The sequence below is a fragment of the Staurois parvus genome, unplaced genomic scaffold, assembly GCF_062004578.1.
Source record: "Staurois parvus isolate SC_StPar_1 unplaced genomic scaffold, SC_StPar_1.0 ptg001216l, whole genome shotgun sequence".
NCBI classification, from domain to species: Eukaryota; Metazoa; Chordata; class Amphibia; order Anura; family Ranidae; genus Staurois; species Staurois parvus.
Window position 1 is genome coordinate 1 of NW_028319012.1, and position 18,863 is coordinate 18,863.

The 18,863-nt window shown below is 44.7% G+C and overlaps 1 protein-coding gene across 1 annotated transcript in view; it reads right to left on the reverse strand.

Moving 5' to 3' along the window:
• Positions 1-1,506: 1,506 nt before the first annotated feature.
• Positions 1,507-18,863, reverse strand: part of LOC149438118 (synaptotagmin-like protein 4) — a gene marked incomplete at its 3' end in the record, with an annotated part of 50,945 nt that continues 33,588 nt past the window's right edge. Inside the window, exons 8-15 of the mRNA XM_089660228.1 lie at positions 17,802-17,892; positions 15,634-15,737; positions 15,237-15,323; positions 12,848-13,026; positions 10,776-10,878; positions 10,493-10,654; positions 4,674-4,773; positions 1,507-1,606 (exon numbers count right to left, since the gene is read on the reverse strand). Coding sequence (XP_089516354.1) covers positions 1,507-1,606; positions 4,674-4,773; positions 10,493-10,654; positions 10,776-10,878; positions 12,848-13,026; positions 15,237-15,323; positions 15,634-15,737; positions 17,802-17,892 — 926 coding nt within the window. The remainder of the gene's footprint in view (positions 1,607-4,673; positions 4,774-10,492; positions 10,655-10,775; positions 10,879-12,847; positions 13,027-15,236; positions 15,324-15,633; positions 15,738-17,801; positions 17,893-18,863) is intronic.

The window sequence follows — 18,863 nt, forward strand, 5'->3', positions numbered from 1 at the left end:
CCCTTATGTATTATACATGGAGAACATATCCCCCCTTATGTATTATACATGGAGATCATATCCCCATTATGTATTATACATGGAGATCATATCCCCCCTTATGTATTATACGTGGAGATCATATCCCCCCTTATGTATTATACATGGTGATCATATCCCCCCTTATGTATTATACATGGTGATCATATCCCCCCTTATGTATTATACATGGAGATCATATCCCTCCTTATGTATTATACATGGAGATCATATCCCTCCTTATGTATTATACATGGAGATCATATCCCCCCTTATATATTATACATGGAGATCATATCCCCCCTTACGTATTATACACGTGATCATATCCCCCCTTACGTATTATACACGGTGATCATATCCCCCCTTATGTATTATACATAGAGATCATATCCCCCTCTTACATATTATACATGGAGATCATATCCCCCCCTTATGTATTATACATGGAGATCATATCCCCCATTATGTATCATACATGGAGATCATATTCACCAGGGGCGGATTGACCATTTGGAAACTCGGGCACTGCCCGAGGGCCCGGGGTCAGTAGGGGGCCCCATGAGATGCCCCTGGTACCTTTTTTATAGGCTTTTTTGAGTTTTGGCAAGGACACAGGGGCCCCATGATCCCCTATTGCCCGGGGGCCCCATGAGTTGTCAGTCCACCCCTGATATCCCCCCTTATGTATCATACACAGAGATCATATCCCCCCTTATGTATTACACATGGAGATCATATCCCCCCTTATGTATTACACATGGAGATCATATCCCCCCTTATGTATTACACATGGAGATCATATCCCCCTTATGTATTATACATGGAGATCATATCCCCCTTATGTATTATACATGGAGATCATATCCCCCTTATGTATTATACATGGAGATCATATCCCCCTTATGTATTATACATGGAGATCATATCCTCCCTTATGTATTATACATGGAGATCATATCCCCCCCTTATGTATTATACATGGTGATCATATCCCCCTTATGTATTATACATGGAGATCATATCCTCCCCTTATGTATTATACATGGAGATCATATCCCCCCCTTATGTATTATACATGGAGATCATATCCCCCCTTATGTATTATACATGGTGATCATATCCCCCCTTATGTATTATACATGGAGATCATATCCCCCCTTATGTATTATACATGGAGATCATATCCCCCCTTATGTATTATACATGGAGATCATATCCCCCTTATGTATTATACATGGAGATCATATCCCCCCTTATGTATTATACATGGTGATCATATCCCCCCTTATGTATTATACATGGAGATCATACCCCCCTTATGTATTATACATGGAGATCATATCCCCCCCTTATGTATTATACATGGTGATCATATCCCCCTTATGTATTGTACATGGAGATCATATCCCCCCTTAATCTCTTCTCAAGAGAGAATACATTCAACAGCATCACTGGATGCCATAGATAAAGGTAATTATTTCTCACCCCTTCACAAAGCTGTCAGATGTTCCTCCCGTTTTAACTGCCGTCAGGTTTTTGGCCTCCTTAATCCAGACATGAAGATCTCCTCCTTCTTCGGCCTTACCTTGATGAAATGTAGAGATAATATACTGCTTTATAATTTATATATCCTCCGTTTCTCACTTTAAAAGCAGCAATACTTAGTTATGTAATAATACGATGCTGCGCTTATGATAGGTTGGCTGTAAGTCCGAAGGGCGCTCCCTGATGACTTCTATACGTTACAGTGTGGGGGATGATTGGACTCTACTCTCTCTTACTATCAGCACGTTCCCTATGGCTCCAAGTACTGTCCCCCCTCTTCCCTGCTGAGGAAAGTGAAAAAATACTGCCAAACCCATTTGGCTATCTTATTGGTTTTGCTATACTCAAGTATTGATGTTGGATGTAGGTGACCTCGTTCCTCGGCACGTGGCTTCTACAACCCAAAGGATCTCCACAGTCTCCTTGGCTTCACAAAGATTTTATACACCATTCAAGGCTGGTCCACCCCTCTGAAGCTACTAATGGAGTGTAAAACAAGTAACCGGCACATATAGTTTACAATGTGGGTCAATAGAACACATTGGGGTATGAAAACGGAGGTTTAAGCAGCCCGTTGTGAAGCGTGTACCTGTGAGAGGTGGGACATTCTTTTACAGTGGGGGGATTTGTTTTTGGCACTCTCTCTCTATGAGCGATCTGACTCCCATAGAAATGGGAGAAGATCAGCACAGCAGAGGTCCCCAGCTAGGACACAGATACGGAAGAGGAAGAGTTAAGTGAGCGCATGCATGGAGTTAGCGCCGGGTGCGTGGCGGCATTCCATTCTGTCACTGGGAGTGAGCTGGTGGAGATACACTGAGCAGGTGGAGAGGGCATAGGCTCAGCGTGTCCCTCCTGAATGCAACAAGGGTCAATAGTGGTGTGCAACACACTACACTAGGATGTGTAAGGAGAGCGAACATGTTCAAGGTATCCAGCGTAGCCCAGAAGAACCCACTCCAGGGTAGGTCTCCTATGTGACCCACACTTGGTACCCAATGAGGAGGGGAACATAGAAGAAGAACCACCTACTAACCCTGCTCTGCCCTTTACAACAGGCAGGGTGCATTTGCATACAGACCACCCCAGGAAATATCTACATGCAGGGCCGGGACAAGGGGTGGGCTGGAGGGGCGGCTGCCCTGGGCACAATGGGAGCAGCAAGGGGAGGAGGAGAGAGCTGGGAGGAGGTGCTGGCTGTGTCCTCACTCCCCCTTCTCCTTCCTGCCAGTTCACAGACACACAGGAGCTGCACTAGCAGGAAGGATGAGAGGGAGAGAGAGCACAGCCCCCACCACAGAACGCAGGCTGCATTTGCATACAGACCACCCCAGGAAATGTCTACATACAGGGACAAGGGGTGGGCTGAAGGGGCGGCTGCCCTGGGCACAATGGTTAACTGCAGAGTTTGGGGTGCCTTCCTTCTGTTACAAGGCTAACAGGAGTAGTGACAATGACATCACTATCCCTGTCAGCCCAGCACTGGTAGCAGCAAGGGGAGGAGGAAAGAGCTGGGAGGAGGTGCAGGCTGTGTCCTCACTCCTCCTTCTCCTTCCTCCCAGTTCATAGACACACAGGAGCTGCACTAGCAGGAAGGATGAGAGGGAGAGAGAGCACAGCCCCCACCACAGAGCGCAGAAGTGAGAACCACAAGTGGAGGAGAGAGCCATCTACACAAGCATGCGCCCAATGTTAAAACTGAGCTGCACAGTTATTTTGACAAGTGAGTGACTGCTGGGCATAGGATCCCCCAAGCTTACACATCATTATTATTATTATTATTACATCGGGTTTATATAGCGCCAAAGGGTTTGCTCAGCGCTGTACAATAGAGGGGGGGGGGACAATACATGGCACAGTACAACAATAACAAACAACGTATGAGGGGTAAGAGGGCCCTACTCTTTCGAGCTTACAATCTAGGAGGGAGGGGGTAGTGGTACAGTAGGAAGTGGCTGAGGGGAATGAAGTGGCTGAGGGGAGTGGAGTGGTGGGAGGAATGAGGGAGAATGGCCATTAGGTGAGGGTGGGGTAGGCTTCCCTGAAGAGATGGGTTTTGATGGAGCGCCTGAATGTGAGGAGGGAAGGCGACAGTCTGATGGATTGGGGCAGTGAGTTCCAGAGGATGGGGGAGGACCTGGAGAAGTCTTGCAGTCGTGCATGGGAGGAGGAGACCAGGGAGCAGGATAGAAGGAGGTCCTGAGAGGAGTGAAGGGTACGGGTAGGGCGGTACTTGGGGATCAGGTTGGTGAGGTAGTCAGGGGCAGTGTTGTGGACGGCTTTGTAGGTCAGGGTTAGAAGTTTAAATTTGATGCATTGGGCAATCGGGAGCCAGTGGAGGGAGAGGCAGAGGGGGGTGGCAGAGATGAAGCGGTTGGTGAGGTGGATGAGTCTAGCCGCTGAGTTCAGGATGGTCTGAAGCGGGGAGAGCCTGCACTGGGGTAGACCAGTGAGGAGGGAGTTGCAGTAGTCAAGGCGTGAGATGATGAGGGAGTGTACTAGAAGTTTGGTGGTGTCTGGGGTAAGGAAGGAGCGTATCTTGGCAATGTTGCGGAGGTGGAGCGTGCATGTGTTTGTAAGTGATTTGACGTGAGGTTGGAAGGAGAGGTTCGAGTCAAGAATGACGCCAAGGACTTTGGCTTGCGGGGCGGGAATGATGGTGGTGTTGTTGGTGATGATCAACATCATCAACAGGGGGCGCAGTTTGGCATCTTTTCCCTGGACGCTAGATGACCTTGTCCCGGCACTACCTACATGTGAAGCTGAGCCTTTCTAATTAAAAGATCTGAACTCAAATGAATGAAAGGGGAGGGCCAGGGATGATCAGGCTGGGGTGGAAAGCGCTAGATGATGCTGGATGCCCTCCAGTCAGGAAATGAGATGTGCTATATCAGACTTTCTGCAGCTTCTAATGCACATGGTGAGAAGCTCAGAATGTGCAGTGAAATCAGAGGAAGCCATTTCAGTCCAGGAGATGAGCCGGTATAACCGTGCAAGACTGAAGGTGAAGCTGGAGATCAGATTTGAACACCATTTTTTCACGGTCTATGCAATAACTTTAGAAATGTAAAAGAGAAATTATTTCTGGAAATAAAAGTTTCACTCACTTTTTTTTCTCTCACTTCCAATCGTGGACTTGGACGGTGGGACGTACTTTAAGGACACAACCAGTTCCCCTTTGTAGTTGGGTGCCCCATCGCCACTGCCCTGTATAAAAAAGAAGAGGTAATAAATAGATGCTACATACAGTATAAATGCCATCAGCACATCCCAATCTCCTGCCAGCCATGTAATGCAGATGTGTGGCAGGAAAGAGGGTTGCCAACACGTGGCACATATAGGGCTATGGGCAGCAGAGGTTTCTGTGTGGATACCGCATTCACAGCACACAGACTGAGCTGTCACAGACAGCTCCTGTGAAAAAAAGGGCATCCAAGAGGCGCTGGGACTTTATTTTGAGTTTAAAGATAGTAAGGAAGGCAAAAAACACTTGAAGAGCTCAGTGGCTCAGTCTAGGCTGCTCACAATAGGCAAGGCCGCCCTACTGTGGGTACTTCATCAGGTTACCAGGAAAAAAGTGTGCACATGGAAGCAGGGCTGCTGTTAGAACCCACAGAGCCCCATACAGCCAACCTGACAGGGCCCTGCCCCCCCCCCCAAAAAAAAAAAACCCAACTGTTTACTAGGCTTCAATCATGAATGAACACAGTGTGTGATTGGTACCGATCACTCATTGTGTTCATTCTGGAAAGGAAGGGGCTTATAAATGTGACATATTTACCAGACTTTTTTCCTACTCTCCATCCTGAAGGATCCTATTGTATACTTGCAGCTGCCGGTGGGAGGAAGAGGAGGCAAGCCAGCAGCACTGTGGGATGTGGGGCCTGGGCAGCAGGGGGAAACACAGACCGAGCACACAGACCGAGCACACAGACTGAGCTGTCAAACACAGCTCCTGTGAAAAAAAGGGCATCCAAGAGGCGCTGGAACTTTATTTTGAGTTTAAACAAGGTAGTAAGGAAGGCAAAAACACTTGAAGAGCTCAGTGGCTCAGTCTAGGCTGCTCACAATAGGCAAGGCCACCCTACTGTGGGTACTTCAGCAGGTTAACAGGAAAAAAGTGTGCACATGGAAGCAGGGCTGCTGTTAGAACCCACGGGGCCCCATACAGCCAACCTGACAGGGCCCCGCCCCCTCAAAAAAAACAACTGTTTACTATGCTTCTGTTATCAATGAACACAGTGAGCGATTGGTATCGATCACTCATTGTGTTCATTCAGAAAAGGAAGGGGCTTATAAATGTGACATATTTACAGGATCCTTTTCCCACTCTCCACCCTGAAGGATCCTATTGTGTGCTTGCAGCTGCCGGTGGGAAGGAGAGGAGGCAAGCCAGCAGCACTGTGGCATGGGGGCACACAGGGGGTTTTGGCAGCAGGGGGAAACGTATGGTGCACAGGGAGGGTTATGGGTGTGGCGAGGGGGGAGTTGCTGGAACCGAAGCCTTGTATGGCTCTCTCTACAGCAGCTGGAAGCCAGAATGAGGGAGAGGAGAAGAAACCAGATTTAAGCTGCTGAAGAAAAAGCCATACAGGGAATTGGTTTCAGTAATGCCCCCCCCCCCCATGCTGTGCTGATCACCCTCCCTGCCCACATCCACTTCACCTAGTTACCTGGGCCCCCCTGCTGGCCTGGGCCCCTTACAGGAGGAATGGTGGCACTCCCTTATCCAAGGCCTTGCATGGAAGGAGCGCTAGACCAAAAGATAAGATTCCAAATTCATTGTTATGTTAAAAGACAGCCAACACATTTCGGTGGTCAAAGGAACCCCCCTTCATCAGGGCTGCAATAAAACATAATATAATGTAAAAATAATTGTGACTAATAAAATCATATTAGGCTCATGATTTTATCCGTTCAATTATTTTTACATTATATTATTTATAATAGTCCTGATGAAGGGGGAGCTCCTTTGACCTCCAAAAATGCATTGGCTGTCTTAACATAACACCAATAAATGAATTTGGACTTTATCTTTTGGTCTGGCGCTCCTTCCATATTTGCACAACAGACAGCTCCTGGTCTGTGCTACTGATTGGGGACCAACAGTACCTGCTCTTGATTATGTGACTATTGTGTCAGCCAATCACAATGGTCAAATCATAAGGCAGACCTTCCCGCAGGCAGAAAGCTGTCATATATAGAAGCGGTAGAAATTCTACATATGGGTCTTTGTCAGGAATGGACTTGCCAATAATGGTGGGACTCACCTGCTTTGTGGGCTGCAGTATTAGGGCTGGCCAGCGGGTGCTCTCAGCAATCAGAGACTCACCCCTGCAGTCAGCCAAACACCTGAAGCTGATTGCAGGGGTTGTATTTAAGGGATGGCCAGACCTGCAGTCTGTGCCTTGTTGTACTGTTTGCTTGGCCCTGGTTTCCCGATCCTGTTACTTCTGTCCTGACGCTGCCTGAACTCTGCCTGTACTGACCTCGGCTAGTCCTGACCACTCTCCCGCCTGCTCCTGGTACTCCGTTTGCCCGTTTGCTACCGACCCGGCCTGCCTGACTATTCTTGTATTGTATGTTTGTTATCTGTTGGAGGTTTGGTTCAGTTTGTCTGCACTGTGTTATGTTTAGTTTTGCACTGCGTTTGTATTGTTAGTCTTAATAAATTATATTATTTACTATATCTGAAGCCTGCGTTTCCCTGTGTCAGTCCACACACTTCTGGTCATACCCGCATCCCTGACAGTCTTGCAAAACAGGACACAGAACGATCTAACGTTTGGACGTTGGTTCAAATGCCCAAAGAAACAAAGCTTAAACTGAACTGTCAGCTCATCAGCTCATCCCTATTCCAGGCCACCATTGTATTGCACCATGACTGTGTGTACCCAACTTCCTTAACTGACGTGTTTGTGGTCATGTAGGGTCATAATTCCTTAAATAAAAATTGATCAAAATGTCGGAAATCAGTTCTCTTTCCCCTTCCGATTACCAAAAATTTGAAACTCTGATTACTGTGGAGGAATTAGGGATGATGCTCTCTCAATCTAAACCAAAGAAGGCTCCAGGCCCTGATGGCCTGACCCCGGCCTAATATAAGACATTTAAAAGACGTTAAAAGGTTTCCTGGCGGATGCGCTCGGGATGTAGATTTCCCTGGTCCCCAAGGAAAGGAAGGGCCCCTCACACAGTGGCAGCTATCACTGGATAGCTGTACTAAATACTGACCTGAAACTTTTCATGAAAATCCTAGCTCATCGCTTACTATGTTACATCTCTTGACTGATGCACAAAGATCAAGTAGGCTTTGTCCCACTTTGGGAGCCCTGATACACCATTTGGGTCCTCAACCTGATCCATGCCACTAAGACCTCCAAACACATGCTCGTTTTACTCTTCACCGACATTGAAGAGGCATTTGACAGGGTTACTTAGCAATTTATGCAGGCGACCCTGGCCCACATTGGCTTGGGGCCTTTATGCTGTGTTGGATTTCTTCCCTCTATTCTCAGCCCTCAGCCTCTGAAACTAGAACAAATTTTTTTCCCATTTCCTGCGGGACATGACAGAGGTGCCCCATTTCCCCTTTCATTTTAACATTGGAACCATTTCTTTGTACAGTCCAAGCCGAATCCATTATTGCTGGCTACCACAAATCCTCTGGAATGCACAAGGTTGCAGCCAATGCGGACGACCTGATTTTTTTTCATAACAGACCCCTCACATCTTTACCCAACCCAGTGGGCTACAAACTCAATCCGGTATTTGGGAACAAATATTACGCCAGATCTTTCTGATCTATACTCTCCAAATTACACACCACTGTTGCTTAAAATCAAGGGAGACTTGTTACACTGGCATTCACTCATGCTGATCGGGTTTGGCCATTGTAGTGCTTTAAAAAAGATGGTGCTCCCCCACGTGCCGTACTAACTCCAAGCCCTTCCCATTCGGTTACCTACGCTATTTTTTAAGAAAGTTGGTACCATGTTCTGAGCATTTATCTGATCTCATAGAAAACCATGCCTAGCTCTGCATACCCTCTTCCTACATAAGGTATGTGGGGTGGTGGTCTTCCTTATATCTGCTCCTATTACTGAGTGGCCCATCACACACGCCTAGTCAACTGGCAGTGCAGCCAAACACTGGGTTGCCATTGAACTGAAAGATGCCCAAGGAACTGCTATGAGTTGGCCGTGGTTAGACTCCCCTGTGCCCAAGGATATTTGTATGCACCATACCCTTGGAAATACTTTATGGGTCTCTCAGGAATCCTCTAGCAACTCATCCATCTCTTGATCTTGCTCCCCCCATGGTCCCCATTTTGGGCAATCCAGATTTCATCCGAGGACTTCACAATAAGCATTTCCATTGCTTCAAAACCAGTGGATATTCCCATCTGACAGATTTCCTGACCTCAGACGGGGGCCTAGTCTCCACCGACCTTACTCGCTTGGTAGACACTCCTTAGATTTCTGGGGAGACCTTCAATTGCATCATTACCTCCACACATTGTCTCGCACGCCAGATATTAATCGCTCGCTGACTGCCTTTGAGGCTTTGTGTCATAAGGGGAACAGGTTTGCCACAGTCTCTTCAGTTTACTCATCCCTCGTCCATCCAGAGGCTGACTACACCTCCCCCTTTCTTACCAAATGGGAGTGTGAGTTGGGCATGTCATTCATGACTGTGCAGAAGGAAAAACTTCTACACTTTGGCCAAAAATTCTCTATTGCCACCAGGGTACAGTTATAAAATCCTTACCAGGTGGTATCAGGTCACTACCGAGCTTCACCACCTCTCACCAAGGATCTCCAATCTTTGCTGGCATTGCATCATAAAAAATTGCACTTTACTCCATATTTTCTGGCAATGCCTGAAACTCCAGTGTTGGCAGGAGGTGACTGACATAAACAAACAACTCACAGCTGCGGATTTGCAGGACAACTCAGTGGCTTGCCTGCTGTACCTGTCTGAAAGGCCCATCAAGAAATAGAAGGTCTCTCTTACCATTCAATTGCTGAACATGGCTAAGGCCTGCATCCCACTCTGTTGGAATGACATTAATCTTCCTATACTATTTCTCTGGTTCTCCAAGGTGAATGAACTCAGGGACATGGAGGACCTCTTAGTCACTTTGCGTAATGTGGAAGAGACCTTTCGGGACATGTGGAGGCTTTGGAAATACTTTGTGTATATATGGATGCCTACTTGAAAGAACGCACTCCCTCCCAGTGAGTTGCATTTTTCACTGGTGTTTCTCCTTCTCCCCCGAAGATGGTGCTCAGACCCCCTCTGTACTTCTGCTCCTTTCTCCAGCCCCTCCTTTTCATCCTACCTTTCCTTCTCCAATTCCTTGATCTTGGTCCTTTCCTCTTCCCCACTTCCTTCTCTACCCTTTCCCCCCCAGCCATCTTTCCCTCTTTGTCCCTCTTCCTCAACCCCTGTGCTCGTCGTGTTCTTGCTCTATCACCAGACTGTTTCCTATATATCCTTCCTCCTAGAAGAGTTGATGGCAATGCCCCCCTTGCTGTCTCTCGGTTTGCAGTGTTCAAGATGATCACAGTCTATCCTAGCATCTACTCCATCCCTCTATACCTTCCAGTGCTCCCTGTTTATGTAATCCTCCTAAATCGGTCTCATTGTTTATGACATTCCACCAACATAGACAGTGCCATGGTCTTACATCAATGTAAATGTCCTCTACTGGCTACGGCAGTCATACCACTCTTATCTATATGATGTTTGTTTTTTTATGTGGATTTCTGGTGACCTGCACATATTTGTTACCTGTTTGCTTATATTTGTATCAAATAAAGGAATTAAAAAAAAAAAAAAAAAAAAACTTATCAAAACTGAAATTGTTGCCACCAAATAAATCGTTGTCACTGGTAAATGAGAGAAATGTGAGAAGAGTCACCCTGCCATGCAGAGGAAGACACTCGTCCACCGTACTGTCAAAGTTCCAGGAGTCCAAAGGCAGGTTCACCTCCCCCAGGAATGTATTCCTTCCAAAGCGGTCATGGTGCCAGACAGACAGCTGTAAGGTTCTGGAGAGCAGGACCGGCTCCGGGATAAAGTACTAGAGACAAAGAAATAAAGCCGAATATTTTTTGGCTTTTTAAAGATGACCAAAGTTCAGCTTTAAATAAAATAAATTATAGAGGATTTTTTTTTCAATGACATCAAATCATTCTACTTACCTGCAATGTTTCAGCATACAGAGGGCTAATGGTGTTACGTTTAATTGTAGTTTTGCGTTTTCCTTGACGGGACTTGTCAGGCAGGAGATAGGACTTGACGTATCTAGAAGAAGGGATTGCAGATGTAGAACTCAACACTTCCTAAATAACACAGCAAAATATATTCTCTCTACAGAATGGCAGACCACGGTTCAGACCAAGACAGAGTGACAGTTCTTTCTGGACTTCCTGCTAGGCAGTCCCCAGCACAGGTTCCTCCCTCCTCTGCACTGATTGGTTGTTAGGACAACTAATGTCGTCACATGCATGCACCACCCTCAGCATCAGAGAAGGACAAAAGTGGACTTGCAGTCTGTCCCACCTCTAGCCCTCTTCCCATAAAAAGGTACCAGGGCCCTGTGATGGGAGCACCTGATGTAAAGGGGCCCTGAGATGGGGACACCTGATGTAAGAGGGTACTGCGATGGGGACACCTGATGTAAGGGGGCACTGCGATGGAGACACCTGATGTAAAGGGGACACGGTGACTGGGACACCTGATGGGGACACGTGATAGAAGAGGACACTGTGATGGGAACACCTGATTTAAGAAGGCAGTCTGCTAGAGGCACCTGATGTAAGGGGGCACTGAAATGGGAACACTGTGATGGGGACACCTGATAGAAGGGGACACTGTGATGGGAAGACCTGTGTTTTATTAGTGCTGCACCCTCTCATTATATTATTATTTATCTTAAGGTCTTATATGGTGCCTTTGGTGCATAGCCGCTATTATATTATGTTAATTTAGCGCTCACTTATTTCTATTTTTGATTGATGTAAGAAAGCACTCTGCTGGAGGCACCTGATGTAAGGGGGCACTGCGATGGGGACACCTGATGTAAGAAGGCACTCTGCTGGAGGCACCTGATGTAAGGGGGCACTGAAATGGGAACACTGATGGGGACACGTGATAGAAGGGGACACTGAGATGGGAACACCTGATGTAAGAAGGCACTCTGCTGGAGGCACCTGATGTAAGGGGGCTCTGCGATGGGGACACCTGATGTAAGGGGACACTGCGATGGGGACACCTGATGTAAGGGGACACCGTGACGGGGACACCTGATTTAAGAAGGCAGTCTACTGGAGGTTGGAGGGGGCACTGAAATGGGAACATTGTGATGGGGACAGCTGATAGAAGGGGACACTGTGATGAGGAGGACACCTGATGTAAGAAGGCACACTGCTGGAGGCACCTGATGTAAGGGGGCACTGCGATGGGGATACCTGATGTAAGAAGGCACTCTGCTGGAGGCACCTGATGTAAGAGGGCACTGAGATGGGGACACCTGATGTAAGGGGGACACCTTATGTAAGGTGGGCATTGTGATGGAGGCACCTAATGTAAGGGGGTATGGCGATAGGGACACTTAATGTAAGGGGACACTCTGCTCGAGGGACCTGAAGTAGGAGGCATGGTGATGTGGACACCTGATTCTGGGGGCACTCTGCTGGAGGCACCTGAAGTAAAGGGGGCACGGTGATGGGGAAACCTGATGTCAGGAGGTACTCTGCTGGAGGCACCTGAAGTAGGGGGTCACAGTGATGGGAACACCTGATATCAGGGGACAATCTGCTGGAGGCACCTTGAAGTAAGGGGGCTTGGTGATGGGGACATCTGATGCACGGGGGCATTGTGATGGGGACAATCGATGGTTCAATGGGCCTGTATTTTACTGCCTCCCAATCTTAAGTGTAAACTGTACCCTGTGTTTGTGTTTTACTGTCTCTCTACTGATGACAAGGTCAGTAGAATATATTACCCTTGAGGTAGGTATTTAGGGAATAGTAAACAGTGGAAAAATAGACACTAAGCGGTGAAACACACATCTCTGTCAATATGTTAACTGTAATCAGTCCCTTAAGTGTGGGTGTTTTTATATATATATATATATATATATATATATATATATATATATATATATATAGAGAGAGAGAGAGAGAGAGAGAGAGAGAGAGAGAGAGAGAGAAAAACACTCTGGTGTTATATGGAAAACTGAAAAAAAGAAAAGAAAAAGTAAATGGATTACGGGTTGGAGCGTCTCTTTGCGTCATCTCCGTAAGCCAGGTTGCGGCACTCCTTTACCACAATGCTGAGGATCTGCGTCTTTCCATCGTATTTCATGGAGAAGATGATTTCCCCGGTGACTATGACGTTCCCGAAGTCTCCGGCCTCGCTGTAAATACTCATCATGCTCCCCAGAGTGCTCTGTGGGAGGGAAACAGATACATCATCACCAACTTCAACAACAATTCCAACTTACTAGTTGTGGGTGGAATGGGAAGGGAATAAATCTTGATACATGACCAATGGGGGGCAGCAAGAAATATACATAATTCAGTAGAGAGGGGAAAGGTGAAAATCTCTGTTGAGGTTTTTTTTATCAATTGTCATGCGCACATACACACAGTGCCAGGACAAGGTCATCAAGAGTGCAGGGCGAGCCTGCCAAACTGCGCACCCCCCCCCCCCAAGATATGTGAGCATTATGTGTCAGCGAAAATCCACTCCCCCCGCAAAAAAAATTGAGTACTAATCTATATGTTTACTCCCTAAGCATAAACTCCCCCTCCTCCCAGTACAAAGGTCACCCTCCTAAACCTTGTGGACGGCCTTCCCAGAAGAGTTGAAGCTGTTATAGCTGCACAGGGCGGGGCCAACTCAATATTGAACCCTACGGACTAAGACTGGGAGGCCATTAAAGTTTATGTGCGAGTAAAGACAGGCGGCCCAATATTTTTGCCAATATAGTATATATAAAAACATATATTTATTGGCTTATCCAATAAAAAGAAATATGCATCATAAAAACATGTAATATCGAAAATCCAGCAGTGGCATACAATTGTTGGATGTTATTAGTAATGTATAGCAAGTGTTTAGGATCAACGCGTTTCACTATATTTGCTTCCCCTGGATCCATGCTTGAGATGAATCACTAGAATAAATAAAAAGTACAATAATAATTATATACATCATCATAAACAAAACCTATTTAAAACATACAAATGTCCTCCCCCCAAAATTTTTTTTTGACATTTGTATATTTAAAATACATTTTGTATATGATGTATATTATTATGTTTTCGCTGACTTCGTGTATGTGTGCTCTGACAATGTATGTATATGCAGGGGTGGGCAGGAGGGGCAGCTGCCCGGAGCACTGTGGTATTATGTAAGGTGGAGGAGGGGGCACCACAAGGAGATTGGGGGGAGAAGATTTGCATTGAGAATGTAAATTTGGGGGGTGGCAGGGCATAAGAATTGTTCTAGGTGTGGAAATTGGGGGAGGTGTGCTAGGAGTAGTGATTTGGGGGGATTTATGTTTGGAGAGGGTATGGGATATGAGGATTTGTGCTAGGAGGGAGGATTTGGGGGGTTTGTGCCATTAACGTCATATGGTGGGGGGAGGGATTTGTACTGGAGAGGAAATTAATTTTTTGGGGGGGATTTTGTGCTAGTAGGGATTATTGAGAGGTATGTGTGCTAGGAGGGAAGGTTTGTGTGTCTGTGGTGGAGGGGGGATTTGTTCCAGAATGGTGGATTGGGGGAGGGGAACTTGTGTTGGAAGAAGGGGATTTGGAGTGGGGGGGGGATTAATGCTTGGAGGGAAAATTTGAGGGGTAGAGGATATGTGGTAGGAGAAGAATTCTTTTTTTTCAGAGGTGGTGGGGGGGGGGGGGGATTTGTGCTGGAGCATATGGGGAGAGAGAGCATTTGAGCTGGGGGGGCTTCCAGATTCTGATAAGCCCCCCACCCGCAGACCCCCTTAACCACCAGCCACGGTTTTGGGGAAGAGGCCCTTGTCCGCCCCCATGTTGAGGGCATGTGGCCTGGTATAGTTAAGGAGGGGGGGCGTTTGCTCATTCCCCCCCTTTCCTGACCTGCCAGTCTGCATTTTTGGATAAGGGTCTGGTAAGGATTTGGGGGGGGCTCAAAATCCATATCAGAACTGAAGGGTTTGGTATGAATGGGGGGGACCCCACATTGTTGTTTTGTTTTTGTTTTTTTTGGTTTTTTTTATGCCTTTTTACATTAAGCTTCGGGGAACCCTGCTGGCAGCTGAAATATTAAAGAATGTCTTCACTACTAAAATATCGCAATACTTCATAATATAACTTGGTATTTTAGTAGCTGGGAGATATTTTTCCACATATTCAGATGTATTAAGATACCGCTTAGTGAATTGTCCCTGTTCAAAGTTTGCAGTCGTACTTTTGGTAGGTTCCAATGTTCGACTGCAAATTGAACAGCGGGGTGTTCGGTCCATCACTAGTGATCAGCTCTCAAAAAAGCTGTGTACTAATGATCAGATAATTAGAGGATTGCTCTAAAAGTGGTATATTTCATCCAATATTCTCATTTTGTGTATGAGGCTTAAGTTTTTTTAATTTAATTTAAAATAAAATAGTTCTAACCGTGGACGTCCCACTGCGCAAACTGCCTCTTTGCGTATTCAAACGATGGATTTCTACCAAATTATCAATATCTTCATCTTCCTCTTCCTATGAAAAACAAAAATAGTGAAAATTAACAAAGTAGCAGACGGGCAACAACAATTTTTTGTTGGTGAGTGAAAGGTTATATCAAAGTAACATGAAATAAATAACATTGGATTTTAATAAGGCACCTGGTCTGAATTAAGAAACCCGGTGCCAAGGCAACCGAAAATTGTGCAGCGTGGCAAACTGAGATTGTCTTTATCCTACTGAGCCTGAAAGGAATATTGTTTTCTGAGATTCAGAGATTTTATTCATTTATAGCGTGCACTGTACAGTGAAATCACACAGAGTGAATATAATGCACAATACGAACCATTTCTACATTCAGCCCAGGAACAGACTTGCTTCGATCCCCCATGGTGCTTTCTTCTTCGACCTTCTCTTCTGGACGTAGGTCTATGGTGGACTTACTGTAATCTAAAATGTACATTAAAGGAAACACACTCAGATAAATGCATAGTTCTACATTGTCACTGATGTAATATCCATTAATATCTTACATCATCATAGCCCAAAAAATAAATAAATAATAACTATATATATATATATATATATATATATATATATATATATATATATATATATAAAATAATTTGTACATCAGTATTTTCAATGTCCACCATTGTCAATATTATCAGCAATATCATCCTTGTCAATGTCAACCATCAATAATATCATCCTCATCAATGTCAGCCATTATCAATATCATCCTCATCAATGTCAACCATCGTCATCAATCATCATCATCATCATTAACATCCTTAGCAATGTCAACCATCATCAATATCATCCTCATCAATGTCAACCATCATCAATATCATCCTCATCAATGTCAACCATTATCAATATCATTATGAATATCATCCACGTCAATGTCAATCATCAACAATATAAATCTGATCAATGTCAACCATTATCAATATCATCCTCATCAATGTCAACTATCATAAATAACCTTGTCAATGTCAACCATCATCAATATCATCATCATCATCAATATTCCTTGTCAATGTCAACCATCAACAATATCCTCATCAATGTCAACCATTTTCAATATCATCTTCCTCATCAATGTCACCATACAAATATAATCATAAATATCATCCTTGTCAACGTCAACCATCATCAATATCATCCTCGTCAATGTCAACCATAAATAATGTCATCCTCATCAATGTCAACCATTATCAATATCAACCATAATTAATAACATCCTCATCAATGTCAATCATCGTCAACCATCATCATCCTCATCGATGTCAACCATCATCATCAACCATCATCATCATTATCATCCTTAGCAATGTCAACCATCATAAATAGCATCCTCATCAATGTCAACCATTATCAATATCATCAATATCATCCTCATCAATGTCAGTCATCAACAATATAAATCTTATCAATGTCAACCATTATCAATATCATCAATATCATCCTCGTCAATGTCAGTCATCAACAATATAAATCTTATCAATGTCAACCATTATCAATATCAACCATCATAAATAACCTTGTCAATGTCAACCATCAACAATATCACCATCATCAATGTCAACCATTATCAATATCATCTTCCTCATCAATGTCATCATATAAATATCATCATAAATATCATCCTTGTCAATGCCAACCATCATCAATATCAATCATCAACAATATAAATCTTATCAATGTCAATCATTATCAATATCACCCTCATCAATATCAACCATCATAAATAACCTTGTCAATGTCAACCATCAACAATATCATCATCATCAATGTCAACCATTATCAATATCATCTTCCTCATCAATGTCATCATATAAATATCATCATAAATATCATCCTTGTCAATGTCAACCATCATCAATGTCATCCTTGTCAATGTCAACCATTATCAATATCATCCTCATCAATGTCAATCATCATCAATATCATCCTCGTCTATGTCAACTATCAAGAGTATCATCCTCATCAATGTCGACCATCAAAATCATCCTCCTCTATGTCAACCATCAAGAGTATCATCCTCATCAATGTCAACCATCATCAATAATATCATCATCAGTCGCTACTGTCAACTATCATCAATATCATCCTCCTTAAATACAACCATCATCAATATCATCTATCATTCCCTTCATAATTTAAAAAAAAAAAAAAAGTTGTTTCAATTTGGTTTTAGTAATGATGTTCACTAATTTGGACACTTTATCATATTTATTTTCTCCTGGTGAAGCCACCTAAGATTAAAGCAGTATTAATCCCAAAACCAAAGTTTTAACATATTGCATCTTATCAATCATTAGATGTGGTGGTTGCATTCGTTTTCTTTTTTTATGCTCTTACCATTCACTTCAGCAAACTGTTAATTCTTCCCAGTGTTCACTTACAGTATACCTAATATTTACTACTAGCATGAGTCTCATATTCATTGTCAGCCTGTCAACTGCCCTTTACATTAGCATAGAAGACATAAAAAAAAAATTTTTAGACCTGATGGCTTCAAGATTTTGCGAGTATTCTTCTTAAATAAAGTATCGCTCTCGTCTGCAGAGCCCGCACTCCGATTCCCAATGCGAGACTCCTAAATTAAAATGCAAGGATATTTTATCACAAGAATATTCAGTGAAGTCCAAAAGTTAAGAACAGAACTGCCCACAAATTTTCCTTCTACCTTTGAAGAATGTGCAAATCCCATCAAATTCATACAGCTAAGGAGGGAAATGAAATTGTTCTGGTCAAGTTTGTGGCAGGTGTACTTTAAGAGTCTCACTTATTTAGCTACACTCTTAAGAAACAAAAATAACAAAACCAATAGGCAGAACAAGGCTCCTATACAATGGACATTAAGGTGGACCTTGGGTGTCGGGAAATTTAGATGGACCTTGGGTGTCGGGAAATTTAGATGGACCTTGGCTGCCGAGACATTTAGATGGACCCTGGCTGTCGAGACGTTTAGATGGACTCTGGCTGCCGAGACGTTTAGATGGACCTTGGCTGCCGGGACGTTTAGATGGACCTTGGCTACAGGGACGTTTAGATGGACCTTGGCTGCCGGGACGTTTAGATGGACCTTGGCTGCCGGGACGTTTACATGGAAATTTGCTGCCGGGACGTTTAGATGGACCTTGGCTGCCGGGATGTTTAGATGGACATTGGCTGCGGGACGTTTAGATGGACCTTGGCTGCCAGGACGTTTAGATGGACCTTGGCTGCCGGGACGTTTAGATGGACCTTGGCTGCCGGGACATTTAGATGGACCTTGGCTGCCGGGACGTTTTGATGGACCTTGGCTGCCGGGACATTTAGATGGACCTTGGCTGCAGGGACATTTAGATGGACCTTGGCTGCAGGGACATTTAGATGGACCTTGGCTGCCGGAACATTAAAATGGACCTTTTGTGCCAGGACATTTAGATGGACCTTGTGTGCCGGGACAATTAGATGGACCTTGATTGCCTGAACATTTAGATGGACCTTGGCTGCCGAGACATTTAGATGGACCTTGGCTGCCAAGACATTTAGATGGACCTTGGCTGCCAAGACATTTAGATG